The sequence below is a fragment of the Podarcis bocagei genome (assembly GCF_964188305.1).
Source record: "Podarcis bocagei genome assembly, chromosome: 1".
Classification (NCBI taxonomy): domain Eukaryota; kingdom Metazoa; phylum Chordata; class Lepidosauria; order Squamata; family Lacertidae; genus Podarcis; species Podarcis bocagei.
The window spans coordinates 93,693,649-93,708,789 of record NC_138125.1 but is presented as its reverse complement, the minus strand read 5'-3'; the positions used below and the strand labels follow the sequence as shown (position 1 = coordinate 93,708,789).

General features: G+C 43.7%; 1 protein-coding gene across 1 annotated transcript in view; it reads right to left on the bottom strand.

The window, feature by feature from the left end:
* GLI2 (GLI family zinc finger 2) overlaps window positions 1–15,141 on the bottom strand; it is a 204,104-nt gene that overhangs the window by 15,957 nt on the left and 173,006 nt on the right. The window contains exons 6-9 of the mRNA XM_081206449.1: window positions 7,627–7,828; window positions 6,770–6,977; window positions 5,408–5,521; window positions 901–1,032 (exon numbers count right to left, since the gene is read on the bottom strand). Coding sequence (XP_081062575.1) covers window positions 901–1,032; window positions 5,408–5,521; window positions 6,770–6,977; window positions 7,627–7,828 — 656 coding nt within the window. The remainder of the gene's footprint in view (window positions 1–900; window positions 1,033–5,407; window positions 5,522–6,769; window positions 6,978–7,626; window positions 7,829–15,141) is intronic.

Genomic DNA, 15,141 nt, shown 5'->3' with positions numbered 1-15,141 from the left:
GAGGTGGTGAATGGGGAAGCTGAAGTAGTGTGTGTGTGTGTGTGTGTGTGTGTGTGTGTGTGTGTGTGTGTGTAGAATAGATCCACCCTAAGCAGACTAGCTTTAATGCTGATTTATCTTGCTAGATTTAAAAAGAATAGAAAAGCCAGTCATGTTTGGGATGTGCATCCTATCCCCACCCCCATTCCTCTTACCATTACACCCATTATTAAAATTGATGATAACTGTCAGTTTGCAAAGCTGATGAACCCAAAATCTCTGCTAAATGGAGAGAAGGAAAAATGGCAGTTTTATCTCACTTTGTTGTTTCCACAGAGAATATTTTTGACATGAATACAACAGGGGGCCCAGGGCTTAAACCCTGTGGTCCAGGTCAGGGAAGGAAACCACAGTCTGGTTTCCACCACAGTCTAGGAGCTGGGCAACCAATACTCTAGCCCAGAAATCATCCAGGTCCTGCATGATCTCATAGAGCCAAAGCTATGCTGACAAAGCTCCAAGATCCAATGTACTTCCTCAGCCTGAGCATCATTTTGTAGGGAACAGACAAAGCAAGACAAGTGTTTCCAAGTTAACAATAAGGGTTGGGAATGCCTCAACATCAGGCAACAGTTGTTTATAATTATCTAGGCAGGTTGTTTATCGTTACCAGGGTTTCTCAGTCTTAGCAGCTGGAATGCTGAGGAAAATACAAAATAATCCATCAAAAGCTAGTCAGTAGCTCGGTCCTTCTGGGAGTTTGAGCTGATCTGGCAGGGTTTACATATGCTGTGCCCTGACCGGCCCCTTTCAGTAGCTCGCTGCATGACTTCTGGCTGCACAGCGTCATGATAGGAAGGGAGGACGACACCCCCTTCCCCTGAAATTTATGACTAGTGTCTCTTCCCTGACACCACTTACATGGACAAGCTGCTCCTGAGTATCGTACTCCTTCGCACAACTTTCCCAGTGACAGTTGGTCTCATAAATAACTTCGGGCTCCTGTTTGCATTCGTCCTTATCAAGTTCCTCTTTCAAGTCCGTCAGATGCTCCTGCAAGATACAAAGCACTCTGCGTAAGATGGACTGGTTTTGCTTGAACTCCTCAGTCACCCATAGATTACACAGCAGGTGCTTGTGGAAGAAAGAAAAGCACCATTGCAGGGCAACAGCGACAGCATTGCTGGCGAGTCACAAAAGGGTCTGCCCAGAAATGGCATCTAAGCGAGGAGCTGAGCATTACGCGCAGACCAGGTGACTGAATATAGAAATCTGGGGTGCTTCCAGACAGGGGCTTTGTTTGCCAAGGGGTCACTGAGATACTGCAGACAGGTCTCTGGCAGTAGTTGTAGTCCCCCCCCCCTGTTTTACTTATCAGGCTTCCCCTGTCTGGAAGCACTCTGAATCAGATGGGAGGTGGGAAATGCAGGCTGGCATTTTGTTGCCAACCATACTCTGTATAAACTGCAAAACAATATTATTAATAATAAAAACCCTTCATTGTGTGATGAGCACTGACCCCACAATAAAGCCCCCTGGGGGTCTGACTTGTGCCGCAGGCCACCTCTGCTCCCCTGCAGCCAAGCAACTGGCCTTACCTATGTACCACTTTTCACTGATGACCTCAAGACACTTGCGAGATTTTTAGATTGGTGATTTTGACACAGTTTGCATAAATGAAAACAACAATAAATGCATAGAAAACAACTGGCACAGCCCCCCCCCTTAAGGCAGAGAGTTTTAAAAAGTATTTCAGATGGTGAAAAAAAATGATTGAAAATGCCTAGGTAAATAAGAACATTTTTGCCTGGCCAGCAAAATGAGGAAAGGACAGCACCAGCAGCTGGAACCTCTGGGAAGCTGGGGAAGAGGACTCACCCTCATTGATCCCCCCATGAGATTTCCATTTTGCTGCTGTTAGCCTCCTGGGAGGAAGAGATGAGGAATCCAGCTGCAAATTGTCTAGCCTGGTGGGAACCAGTCCCTTACCCCTCTAAACTGTATTTAAGCCACACTGTTGAGGCTCCTTGGAGTCCAGTATGGCCAGTACCTAGATCTTTATTTATTGCTGTGTTAAGTTTCTTTTTGCATTGTGCGTAAGCAGTTAAGTCCAGGTTATTCCTTTTGCAGTACTGAATTTAATTCTGTGTTGGCTGAACGGTTGATTTTGTCCTGTTTTAAGTTACTGATATGCTTTATAAACTGGTTTCTCCTCCAGTCCTCCCAAATGTCACCTCTATTGGAGGGCTGCTGGAAGCTGGAGTCCAATATCTGGATGGCCACCTGTTTACTCCGCCATAGAGGCTAGAAGAGATTTGCATGATTTCCATGTTTTATACTGCAAAGAGTAGAGTCTGTATCAACTCACTCACAGCCCAGATCCCACCCTCCCTACTTTCTCTCGCTTTCTGTGCCACACCCATCCACAAACACACCCAGCCTCAATTCAACTGGGACTTGGGACCGTTCAGTATGTCAAAAAATGGCAAATCTGCTAAGTTTGCACTCAACAGGAAATCTCAGACAATCACATCTTTCCCCAAAAATGTACCTGTGTGAAACATGCATTTGCGGTGTGTGCCATGGTCAGAAAATTACGTAGGTGTACATAAAGAATATTGTGAGTACAGCTGGAAACATAATCTTAAACCATTTTTTTTTAAATATTGTGGGCAGAATTCACCAAACCAACCCTGTCAATGGAAGGATGGCGTAAGCACTTCCATTTGTGCAACAGGGATTTCTCCCCCTCTCCTCCTCTTGCCTGTCTCCTGAAATTGGCTGGGGGTGGAGAACCCCCAAAACAGCACACAGAGGGAGGAGCAGGGGGTGGGGAATCATTGCTTGCACAAACAGAACATTTGGAAGAGGGAGAAATCCCTGTAGCACATTGACTTCTACCTGGTATTTTAACATTTCTGTGACCCACCCTGAGACCTTATGGTGAAGGGTGAGCTATAAACCACCACCACCAACAACAACAACCATAAGTGAAGAAGGCTTTACATTGAAATAAATTTTAAATCTTAGGTATGGGGATTTAGGAGGGCAAAATTTAGAGATACATACGGAATTACCTAAAAGACACTTGGATTAATATTGCCCCATTCCTAACCTCAGGAAATCCCCCTTTGCACTCTCTCCAGGTAAGAGACCACAATCCGTGACCTGATTAAGCTGGGAGTAAAGCAGGCTGGTTATTCTACGTCATGTGCTGCTTCCTGCCATTGTGTGCTGAGGTGTTCCTAAACCCAAAGCTCTGGAGAGATGCCTCTTTGCCCTAATCGTGCTGACTACAGCATGTTTATCTTTCCCAGATATGCTATCTTCATCAATTTTACCAGCCCCCTGATGATTGCACATGTTGCTGTCCCCATGCATCATGCCAAAACCCGCTTCTGAACTGGAGCTGAAAGAGAAATTTGTCATAAACTCTTCTGTTGGCTTGACAATAGCATCGCCTCATATTTCATGAAAATGAAGTGCCCAGAGCACTCCCAATAGTTTACAGTTGTGATAAAGAACGGTCAGATAGATACTGCCAGCCATTAAGCAGTTTGGAAGTGTGCGGCTCCGACAAGAGCACAGAAGCCGGTGGGCTCTTGTGGGTGTCAAATGTGGTGTCATTGAGGTAAAGGATGCTGCTGTGAGCAATTCCTCCCTGAATAGGGGTAGCTCCTTGCTGGAGAGCTTCCTAGCTGCGCACAAGATCTCCTTGTAATCTATGTTTGCTCTGAGACACCATTACTGCTTGCTTTGCAGTCTACAAGTGGCAAACATAATTTTTAAAGGCATCTGGCTGAAATATGGCATTTCTGCCTAAGCCAGCAGGAGGATTCCATGACCCAGGAACCCACAGCGTGTCTCAGTCCAATCACTCATGAAAAAACCAGCACCTACCCATCATGCTGGGACTTAGAGTAGGCAATCTATTACCTCCAAACACTCCCGCTCATCTGTTTTGTCCAACAACCCATCCACCCCCAAACCCATGCATCTTTCAAAGTGGAACACAGCAGCTTTGTTTAAATTTTCTTTTCATTATCATTTACAAATTGTGAACTGCAGATTTGGTCATGTGCTGGAGCTGTTCTAGGTGTGCATGCTCCCATTTGATCTTCATGTGGCAGAGAAATTTGAGCCTCCCCTTTCCCCCCAGTGTTAGCATTCTTTTCTTGGTCAGAAGGGACCCCCAAATTTACTCTCATTTTCTCTCCCTCTCCCTTTGCATGGCAGAATAATCTGTTCACAGACCTCTCTTCAGATGAACCTGTCTGGGCAAATCAGACTACAGTTTCCTCACTTCCATTGGAAGGCAAGTGCAGCTGAAGCTATTGAGGCTGCAACTTTAACAAACTTAACAGAGACAGCAAGTCCCATTGAATTTAGTTGGGCTTTTACCCGAGTACATAAATATAAGATAGCACCATAAGTTGTCTGATCAGCTTCAGGTGGCTCAGGCAAAGAAGCCAAACCACATGTTGCAGAGTTAAGCAAAACGTTTTGCCTAATGATCCAGGAGAAACCTCTTATGTCTAATTTACACCTTACTATCTTTACAGTGGGGGGCGTGGGTGGCGCTGTGGGTTAAACCACAGAGCCTAGGACTTGCTGGTCAGAAGGTCGGCAGTTCGAATCCCTGCGACGGGGTGAGCTCCCGTTGCTCGGTCTCTGCTCCTGCCAACCTAGCAGTTCGGAAGCACTCAAAGTACAAGTAGATAAATAGGTACTGCTACGGTGGGAAGGTAAACAGTGTTTCCGTGTGCTGCTCTGGTTCGCCAGAAGCGGCTTAGTCATGCTGGCCACATGACCCAGAAGCTGTACGCCGGCTCCCTTGACCAATAAAGCGAGATGAGCGCCACAACCCCAGAGTCAGTCACGACTGGACCTAATGGTCAGGGGTCCCTTTACCCTTTACCTTTATCTTTACAGTGTGGTTGCCATTCATTTTTATAGCATATTGCTACTTCCCAGGCAAAAATAGCCTTGTTTGATGTGTAGTTCTGGCAAAGGAAGAACCCATGTGATCTAAGCACTTCAGATATTATTGACGAGACATGGGGAACTGACCTCAGGGGAATGTACCAGGCCACAGAGATAATATGTAAGGGTACAGCTTAGAACCAGCAAAATCCAATTCACCAAATCTTCCCCAAATGAAATGTCCTTGGGGCACAAGCCACCTACTGCCCTAAAAGAAAAGCATCCAAATGGACACAGATGTGAAGACACAGTTGTGGCCTTCCATCTTTCCAAAGCTAATAATAATAATAATAATAATAATAATAATAATAATAATAATAATAGCATTAGAAACTGCTGCCCTGTTACTTTCTAAAGAGTCTTCATAATTAGTTCTGTTCTTGTTGGTAAAATTTTTGAGTCCATCAGCTCAAGTGTTCAAGACAGGTTTGCACCAAGGAGTTACCTGAGTGGGTGGGGAAGCTGATGGTAGAGTCTCCATTTCAGTCTTGACTTTGCTGCGTTTATTAATGACTGGGTTGACCGTGCTGCTAACAGCTGACTCGCTGCTCTGCTTGCTCTGAGGAAACAAAAAGGGGCAGTGGGGAGGTGGGGAGGTTATATCAGTGTTTTAAAGGAAAAGCAGCATTTTAATTTTTTTTTTACTTACAATGCAGCAGCAACTGAACAGCAGGAGACACAGTTTAGATCAGGGTAAGAATTAATTCAGAGAGAATGTTCATTTTTTGCCTTTGAAAAAGATGTCAGTTTTGCAAACTGGGCCATGCTGAGGAATGCAATCCACTTTGAGCCATGTTAGCAAAAGGTACATGTATGTTCATATGTGTATCACAATGGGGATAAACATTTGAAGGAGAAAGTGACATGGGGATGGAAAACTTCTTTTCTGTTTCTTTAAACCTGAGAAGCAAATTCACTCTTTGTGATTTAAAACTTGAGATCTTAGTTGGAACACATTTAATAAATATTTAAAGTATTAAAATGTAGTGCTTTTTGCCATTATTTGTTTACTTATGTGTTTCCATCCTTGTTTGTTCATCTGTATACCGTGGCGCTTCCCAAAAAGGAATCACTGTTCTGTCGGTGGACTGCTACTGATAGTTACTGAGGAGTGAATTTGCTTCCCAGTTTTTTTGTTTTTTTAAAAAACACCCTGCAGATTCACACAATCATTTTCAAGGTTTATTTCCACATTCTTCATTTGATAAATGTGCACATGGAAACCTCATCATTTGAACCAGCTGTTTCATGCACAAATTGCTGATTAGACTAAGCTCTGTGGATTTCCCCACCCAGTTCACGGAACTCAAGATGGCAATCTGAGCTCATAGTGTTTGAGTCATTTGTGCAATGGGTGCAAATATGCCTAGTTTCAAATAGTTCTCACAAGTAAGAAAAAAGAAAGGGGGGGGGGAGAGGGCCCTGTCTTATCTGAATGCTATCTCATAGGGCAAATACGCAGATTATATTAATTTTCCTTGATCATCTGAATTATGTGGAAGACCAAGTTTCAGCTAAGCACACCGATCATATAGCTCTTGCTGCATGATGTGTGCGTGTCATGATCTTGGAGACATTGGCTTAAGAGAGATCAGTGCAATCAAATGAGCAGAGATGTGAAGACTGCTGTTTCACAGCTGCGGCCTTCTGTGTGTTTAAAGTGAACACCCAACCTTGCAATGAATCCTTAGAGTGAAACTGACAGGGGAACTGAAACAGATTAGCTGCAATGGGCACAGTGGGCCTTTGTAAAGGTGTCTGCAACCAGCCCAGTTAAAATCCTGCCAGAAGCAGACGTGGGTCCTACCTGGTTGGAATCAGAGACACAGTTGCTGCTGATCTGAGCCGGAGTGGAATTGACAGAGATGACGGCCACATGCTGCCGCGAAGGAAACGTCGGCGATGGCTGGATGAAGGGAGGCGTATGTCCAAATGCTGAGCTCAAGCTTCTCTGCTGATTCAAAATTTGCTGGTACGTCACTGGGTTGATTGGGTGAGGGAAAGTGAATGCTGGGCTGGAGAGAACATCAGAAGGAGAAAATATAGCAGCATGCAGTGAGAACATTCGGGATGCTCCAAATGGCTAGTTAAGGGCAAAGCAGCCTGATAATGAAGCAACCAGGACAAGGTCAATATTGCTTAGTTTCTTTCTCCTCTTAGAGATGTGTTCAAGGGATGCTGTTTCATGAGTATGCCTTCTGAAAACACAACAAAGCTGGGAGAGGGAGTTGTGGTTTTAAAAGATTGTGGGGGGGGGGGGCTTCCAAAGGTGCATCTCAACTCTAGATTATTACATTTCCCTCTTGCTGATTTTCCCATGAGGTCCATATAGAGCAAGTGCCCCTCTTTTGCAGTTTCTTTTATTTTCTTACGAGACCCGACAGCCTCACTAGGCCTGGCCTTTCATTGTTGCCTGTGCTGCACTGGCAGAGTACGAATTACCCATTGGCAGGTCCAAAACTCAGAGTGAACCAAAGCTAACTGTTCATATACTGCTGAGGCATCTTGGGAGTCACAGGTTACTCTAAGTTACTCATTATGTACAACTAGGGAACCACATCTCTTTCAATGGCTGCAAACTTGTTTCATTACCACTCTTGGTAATGAATTCCCCCCCCACCCCCCGAACTGAGGGTTTCAGCATAAGCTGCTCTCCTCCCTTACCTTATTGCCCCCGCTGATAAATGCCCATAAGAGCCACTTGCTGCAGAACTACTTCTGGAGTTATTTATATAAGCCACCAATGAATTTGGCGAGGTCCGGATCATTGTCTGAAGATCAATGCTGGCATCGGACAACGGAGATATAGAAAGCGCTCGCTTTCGACTTAGTCTTGGAGTCACTCGTGGACTGGAGAATCTTGACACTATATGAAAGGGAAATAAAGGGAAATGCTGTGGATCCAGCTGGAAATGTTTGTTTTATGTTGTTATTTTAGCATAATTAAAGGAAATTAAAAACATTTTGGCTGTAATTGGAAACACACAAGGAACATGCTGGGGGTTACGTCCGAGTAAATAGGCACAGAAGTACACTGTAAGGGTGATATCCAATGTTGAGTCATACTCAGAACAGACCCACTGAACTCAATGGACTCTAGTCAACATACACACTGAATCTGGACTAGGTGGTGTCTGTGTGTGCATGAGGGAGAGGGCATGCCTTCCTCTCTAGCAACTGCTTCTTCCTCCTTAGTGAAGCTAAACTGGCAATCTAAGTGGCATGGGAGTATGCTAGAGGAACCAAGCAGCCCAGGTGCTGAAGGAAACCAGCTTCGTAGGGTCAGATGCCTGATTGTTAGGGGCAAACCCAAGATTTAAAAATCATCAAGGCTGGTAGCAGTCAGGGGCTATTTGTGCAGCAGGCCAGACTCTTTGCTTTCTGGCAGGTATGTGCAAATCCACCGTTCTCAAAGGGGCTGTTTAATGCTCTTCAAAGAATTTTCCTGTTTTGAAAATAAGCAAAGTCATAGGAGGCAGGTAGTGTAAAACCCTTCGTTTTGGGCCCGTCTTTCTCTGTTCACTCCATGCAGTAAGCGTTTGGTATTTAATTAATAGTTGGGGTGTTTGCTTTGCTTATTAAAGAAAATGTCCAAGTCTAGCTAGACTGGTCATCCATTTTGCTGGACTGCATTTTGATCCTCAGGAAGGGATTCCCTTCAAGTAGGGAAAATTTCATGTTGTGGGGAGGGGGGGAAAGGATATAATACTTGTTATTAAAGAAGAAAGATTATACCACTTTTACAGAATAAATAGAGACATTCATTTGGCAGAGCTGTCGATCAGACTCTTTCATCACCTCGGCAATTAAAAAAGGGGCCCTCTTAGACAGAAATCAGTCCACAAAGGAGGCTCACAGGTTACCCACTGCTCAGACACCCTGCATTCTATGTGTTTGAAACATTTGAACCTAATACACTTATGTATATATACATAAGTATGATAAAAATTCAAAAAAATGGATTTACAATTATATACTCTGGCTGATTTAAGGCAGTAACAAATCATGATTTATTAGAAATGCCTTCAGGGCATCAGAACATTTGATTTGATTATTACTTGTATCAATGGGGGTGCTATTTACATGGGACTGATTGGTAAACGGCAGCATGGAAGAAACATGGAGTATGGCTGAGTTCACCTAATCTGCCATGGAAGGGCTTGTAGAATAGCCAGCCTCATTATAATCTACATGCTTAAGTCTAATTAATGCATGGATAGGTTAATACCATAGAGTAACCTGTCCTGCCAGGCTTAGCAAGGTCACTTCCCCTTACCTTGGCAGGAAATGAGTAATCAAGTCTCCAGTCTGCCTGATAAACTCAGCTTAGCCGCATGGCTCTCACAATTCATTATTGTGCTTCTATATCAATAATTTAGGAACTTTCACCACTGCCTGTGCATTCTTACTAATGTACAGAAAAGCACATGAAAAGTTGGTAAGTAAACCATTTTTAAATTACCAAACGTGTGGCCTTTTTCTATGCTAGGGCAAATGGGAAACTTTGGAAGGAACTTCCAAATATCTATACCCATTTTCCCCCTTGAACCAACAGTACTAAAGCAGATATCTCCTTTTAAAAACTAGGCATTCATTTCCCCCTTGATTTCCCATGCTAACAAATTTGATCAGTGTAGGCTGCTAATACCATTGTAGGCAATCCAGCAATCACTTCCATCTGTGGCATGGTTCTGTGGGCCACAGCAGTACAGTACAAGCATCTCAGGAAGCTGCAGAGGCTGGAGAGCTTCCAATGTATATCTGCCCCCCTCCTTCAAAGCTTTGGTGTGAATGTGCCCTTGGGTAACAGTGGTTATGAGCTAATGAGGCACTGTGAAGCATCTTGCACCAAAGAGGCCTGATTTTGATTATAACTACACACACACACACACACACACACACACACACACACACACACAGTTTTCTCTGTGTCCACTCGCCTATCTTGCTAAGAGGAGGAAGCAGACTGGGTTTGACAGTCATATTTGTCTCTGTTACTCCCACACCTCAAGGGAGATCTGTTTATTAATGTGCCACTTCCCTTGATAAATTACTAAATAGAAAGAAAAGCCTTGTACTCATTCCTCGTTGCTCTTTCCTGTGATTTATGCCCGCAGTGTCAGCTCTGCCATTGGTCCCCATTAATTTGATGAAGGAAGAAGTCTTGATGTCCAACAGCAGCCTGGTGCAGCCGTCTAACACACCCCTTTGCTACACACACAAGTAATTCCCCCCCCCGGTGTAAAACTCTGCTGGAAGCTGTCAGATTCTGCAGGTTGGCCTGGGACTCTTCCGGTACAAATATAGTAATATGCATTTAATACTGCCTGCTCTAATTTAAATCCTTCTGATATTTCCTGCAGGGACGGGGGTTTCTGTTTCTGTTTCAATGCAGCATCTCCACATGGGTCTCTCTGTTATGATGAGTTCATGTGTGTGCTGAAATCACAAGGCTGCCCTCAGATTATTCTACAGATTAATTACTTCTTCTTTCTTGGTTCCATTTTCTTTCAGGAAGGAAGAAGGGAAGCTAATAGGAAGGTTGCTTTGTTTTCCTTCACATAAAATCTGAACATAGTTCTGAGTTCTCCCCCCTCCCCCCCCCACCACACATGAGGTTCTTGTATCATATCAACTTTCTAATATGGTACAAACCATGTTGGCCAAAATGCCAATTTGGATTACAAATATTTATCACTTTATCTTCCACAGTACCATATAAAGAGCCTTTGAGAAAGGCTCAAAATGTGAATAAAGTCTCACAGCCTAAAACAGCCTAATCTTTGTATATTCTCTCTACACTTTAAAAACTCTCCCACCTCCAAAGCTAAATTATTCTATGTTATGAAAAGTATGCAAATTAGAAAGTTTGGATCATTTTGCTTTTGGGGGATATCTGCTAGTGGTTTTTTTCCCTTTTCTTTTAGGTTTCTGCTCAGTGCTCTCATTCCCCATCCTCTGAAATCCAGTTGGTCCTCACACCCTTTCCAAGACAATCTTCATTTTGCACATACAGGCTTAATGACTAGTAAGTTGCTTCCGACCCCTTTTAATGGAACATTCTCAGGTTTGCCTTGCGATGGCTGGACAGCTGAAGAGGCAACAAACAATGTCAGGCTGCTTGTCGTGGTGAGAGGTGAGCAAATAGAGCAAGTTTAAAAGCTTTCCTCTTGGGTGTTTCTGCATTTAAGGTGGCTTTAAAGGTTTGGTTCCCAGGTGAAAAAGCAGAGAGTGCCTGCTTCCTCATGCTTCCTGTCCCTCTGCAACAACATCAAGGCAGGAATGCAGCCTTTGCGTTTCCCTCTCCTGAGACATGTTCAGGTTCCTCAGAGAGTCTATTTTCTGACCATGTTCAGCAGCAGAACACCTGAAGTTACAATCAGCTTAACATACATCTCGTAGGTATTCCTCTAATGGGGTTTCCACACATCACTTTCCCATTTGTTCCCACCTTGTTCCAAACTGGTGGTGTTTGGTACTTAATCCCCCCTTTTCATTAATAATATAAACAAAAAATTAAGTAGGTTTAAGCAACCTAGCCTACTTATATTACACCTTCTGCTGATTCAGACTGACTTAGGCCTTTTCTTCCACCCAACACCCCCTTCCCCTTGGGCTCCCATCTCCAATTTCTGACTGTCCTGCTCCTAAAACACTTTACTTTCCATAGTGAGGAAATGAAATGAACCATGGAATTTTTCAAGGTAAGCACGTCAGCCACCTGCTGTTATTTAGCCCTGCCCGGGGTTCCTGGTGATTGAATTGGAAAAGGAATCTAGAATAACCATAGAACATATTCTATTTTCCACTCCACTCCACCCCACACCCCACCTTTATTTAAAAATATACAAAGGATGCAGAGCCAGAAGTGTATCTTTCTGACATCCACTCATATGCAAAAGTGGCAAATATATATCTTCAAAAGGAGTTTTGTTGGGCACAAGGCAGCCCCCTTATCACTAAGCAGCAATTAGCTGCCACCAACCTCACTGGACTGTTTCCTTATTAGCATTTTTCTGTACTGTGGCATCTCCTCATGTCTTGTTTACACTGCTGCAAATGCCAAGCATTCGTGCTTGCACCAGGTGATGTCCTAGACGCCTTATTTCTTAGGGCACAGAGGGCCCCTTTAGCTTTGCATTTCAAAATATTTAAGATCCTTGCTGGGAGACAAGAAAGCTGCTTTCTGTTTCACAATCCACAAAAGTGGTTGTCTAGGAGTCCCTAAACCAGCGTAAGTAAATGGGATTGTTTGGAACCTGGGATTCAGCACAAGTTTAGTCAAAAGATCTGAGGGAAGAGCTCTTGCAGACAGGGGCTATCTCTTCAGTTTGTAAATCTTGTTTTCAAATGAGCACAGGAAGAATCCATTGAATTTGATAAGAACCAAGTTGTATTTTAAAATCACATGCATGAACAATGATGCCCATAACGTGTTTTTTATTTGCATCTTGGGACTACAGTCCCCTTTGAGGGCTTATGTTGTCCCCAGCAAGTACAAGATAAAGCAGGAAAGATGAAAGTGAACTTTTTACTGAAAGCGAAACTTTAGCTGCGGAATTTTGTTGAGACTTGTGAAGTTTCTAAAGGGACTTCTGCACATCCCTGAAGGCTTAGCTTCAAATAAAATCTGAAGCAAAATTTTTGGTTCTTCCTCAGATGAAACATCTGAGGAATTTCAAGAAAAGGCAAATGGATTTTGGCAAGACTAGTGAAATCTCCCAAGGGGTTTTGCACATGCCAAGCTGAGATAAAACTTGCACAGGAGACTCTTTCTACAGACTGCTCTCTCTCTCTCTCTCTCTCTCTCTCTCTCTCTCTCTCTCTCTCTCTCTCTCCCCCACACACACACATATGATGACATAGGGTAAAGATCTGCAACTTGTGGTGATTGGAGGCAATTTGACCCTTGAAGTGTGTCTTCTGATTCCAGATACCAATCCAAGGGTATGTGTGTGTTGTTTTTTTTGGCAGCTGTGGAAACAGGACTTGGTGACTGGCCACTTAAGTGTCCCATAGACCTCCAAATATACCTTTCCACCAACCCCCCGCCCTATAAAGGGTACTCTTTTAAGTCAGATTAGTGTATTGGTTAGTGAGCCTAGTACAGGCAGCTCACAATTTGCAGAAATTTAAGTTGCATGCATTCAGCTTTATGCACTCGGCAAAAAAATAAATAAAAGGGGGCAGAATCAGGGTAGTTGTCTGGGAAGAAAGACTTTGGCAGTCGCACCTGCCACTGAACTCAGTGTGTTTTGACTATGTACGCTTTTGGCTTTACAGTGGTACCTCTGGTTATGAACTTAATTCGTTCTGGAGATCCGTTCTTAACCTGAAACCGTTCTTAACCTGAGGTACCACTTTCGCTAATGGGGCCTCCTGCTGCTGCTGCGCGATTTCTGTTCTCACCCTGAGGTAAAGCTCTTAACTCGAGGTACTACTTCCGGGTTAGCAGAGTCTGTAACCCAAAGTGTTTGTAACCCAAGGTACCACTGTACATGCTATTCCCTGGAACGTGGCCCCTGCATAAATTGAGTCGGCTGTACAGGGAAGTCCATGGTACAGTCTCCACTCAGGCATGAAGCTCACGGCGTGACTTTGGATCACTCAAACCTTGGTTCACCCACACACAGCATGACTGAGCCCACAGGGTGATGGTGAGCACAAAACTGACACGAGAGAACCATGTGTGCCACCATGAGAAACTTGAATGGAAGGCAGGATCAAAACGAAATAATGTGTTTTTTCATGGAAGGACTTTTTTCCTTCTTTGAATCACTCTTTCTTTTTCAGGTACTCTCTTCTAGGTCCTTTGCAAATAAACTTTAGTCCACTGGGAAAGAGACATAAATATACTTTTGTTTGCTTGTTTGCTTCAGATATAAAAATGTTTTAGGCTAGTGCCGTATGACAGCGACCCAACTGCTGCCCTTCTGGGTGACTGACATGGGAGCTGGATGGAGTGGGAGCTGCAATTTGTTACAAGTGCTGCTGTTTCCAGTGCCCTTCACAAACTACAGTTCCCAGGATTCTCAAGGATGGTTGAATGTGGTAGAAGAGTGCTTTAAATGTATGGCGTGGAACTGAACAATTGAGAAAAGGGAGAATAGAAAGGCAGTGATCCTGGCAGCCTATTGCAGCTGCTAATAGTCCATGAAAGGTTACAGAAGAGCTTCCTCAGAGGAGCAGTCTTAAAAGCTGATCTCATTCTCCGGAGGTTGCCAAAGTTCTGTCCTTCTGCGTGACATTAACATAAATGCAGCTGTGAGGAACTGGAAATTTTACTCCAGAGCTGCCTCCTGAGAAGAGTCATGTTGAAGGCTGACTAGTTTATTGTGGGCATGAGCGTCAGTAGACAAGATCTGGCTTCAGCAGATGTGCAATGTGAAATGAAGCGGTGGCGTGCACACAGATGCAGGAAGAAAACATAAGGCTGGCTATTCAACAATCTGGAACATCAAAAACAAAGTGTTGTGTTTTTCTCCTCTATTAAACATCATGTGCACTGAACCTGTATATGTGCATATATAGTCACCATCTTTCCAGTTCACTTCATGGAACTGATGGAGTGACAATATAGTCACTCTGCCACAATTTGCCCCTATGTACCAATAAATCCACAGAAAACATCTTGTTCAACAAAGACTTTTCCCTAAAGGACTCCATCAAATGCACCACACAGCTATGGCAATGGAATGACTGCTGTGGTATTTTTACCCAGTTTGACTGGCTAATCTGTGGTAAACTTTCTTCCACCCAAGACCAAATATGGTAATCACTTAGCAACTCAGGATACAAGCTACTCAAGTTTCAGAGGTGAACAGTTCCAGCCCCAAACATTTCTTTCTTTCTGTTGTCTCATTTTTCAGTCAGAACCACCTCGTCTGCTTCTGTAAAAAAGCAGGAATACCAAGTGCCCAATCCAGACAAGGTTAAGTACGTTTAAGTCCCATTTCTTTCTTTGGAAGCATAAAGCATGTGCTGAAATCAACAGGACCCAGATTACAAGTGCTTCAACTTAGGCTATATTGTGCTCAAGGAAGCAAGCAGGCAAACAAAACCCCACTGACTTCAATAACTGGAGAAAACACTTATGACAAAACCGGCGAATTAATTCTTCACCCTCTTAACTGTTCTGAAGGGCCATCGCTGCTTCAAAGCAGGCAACCTAAATAGGCA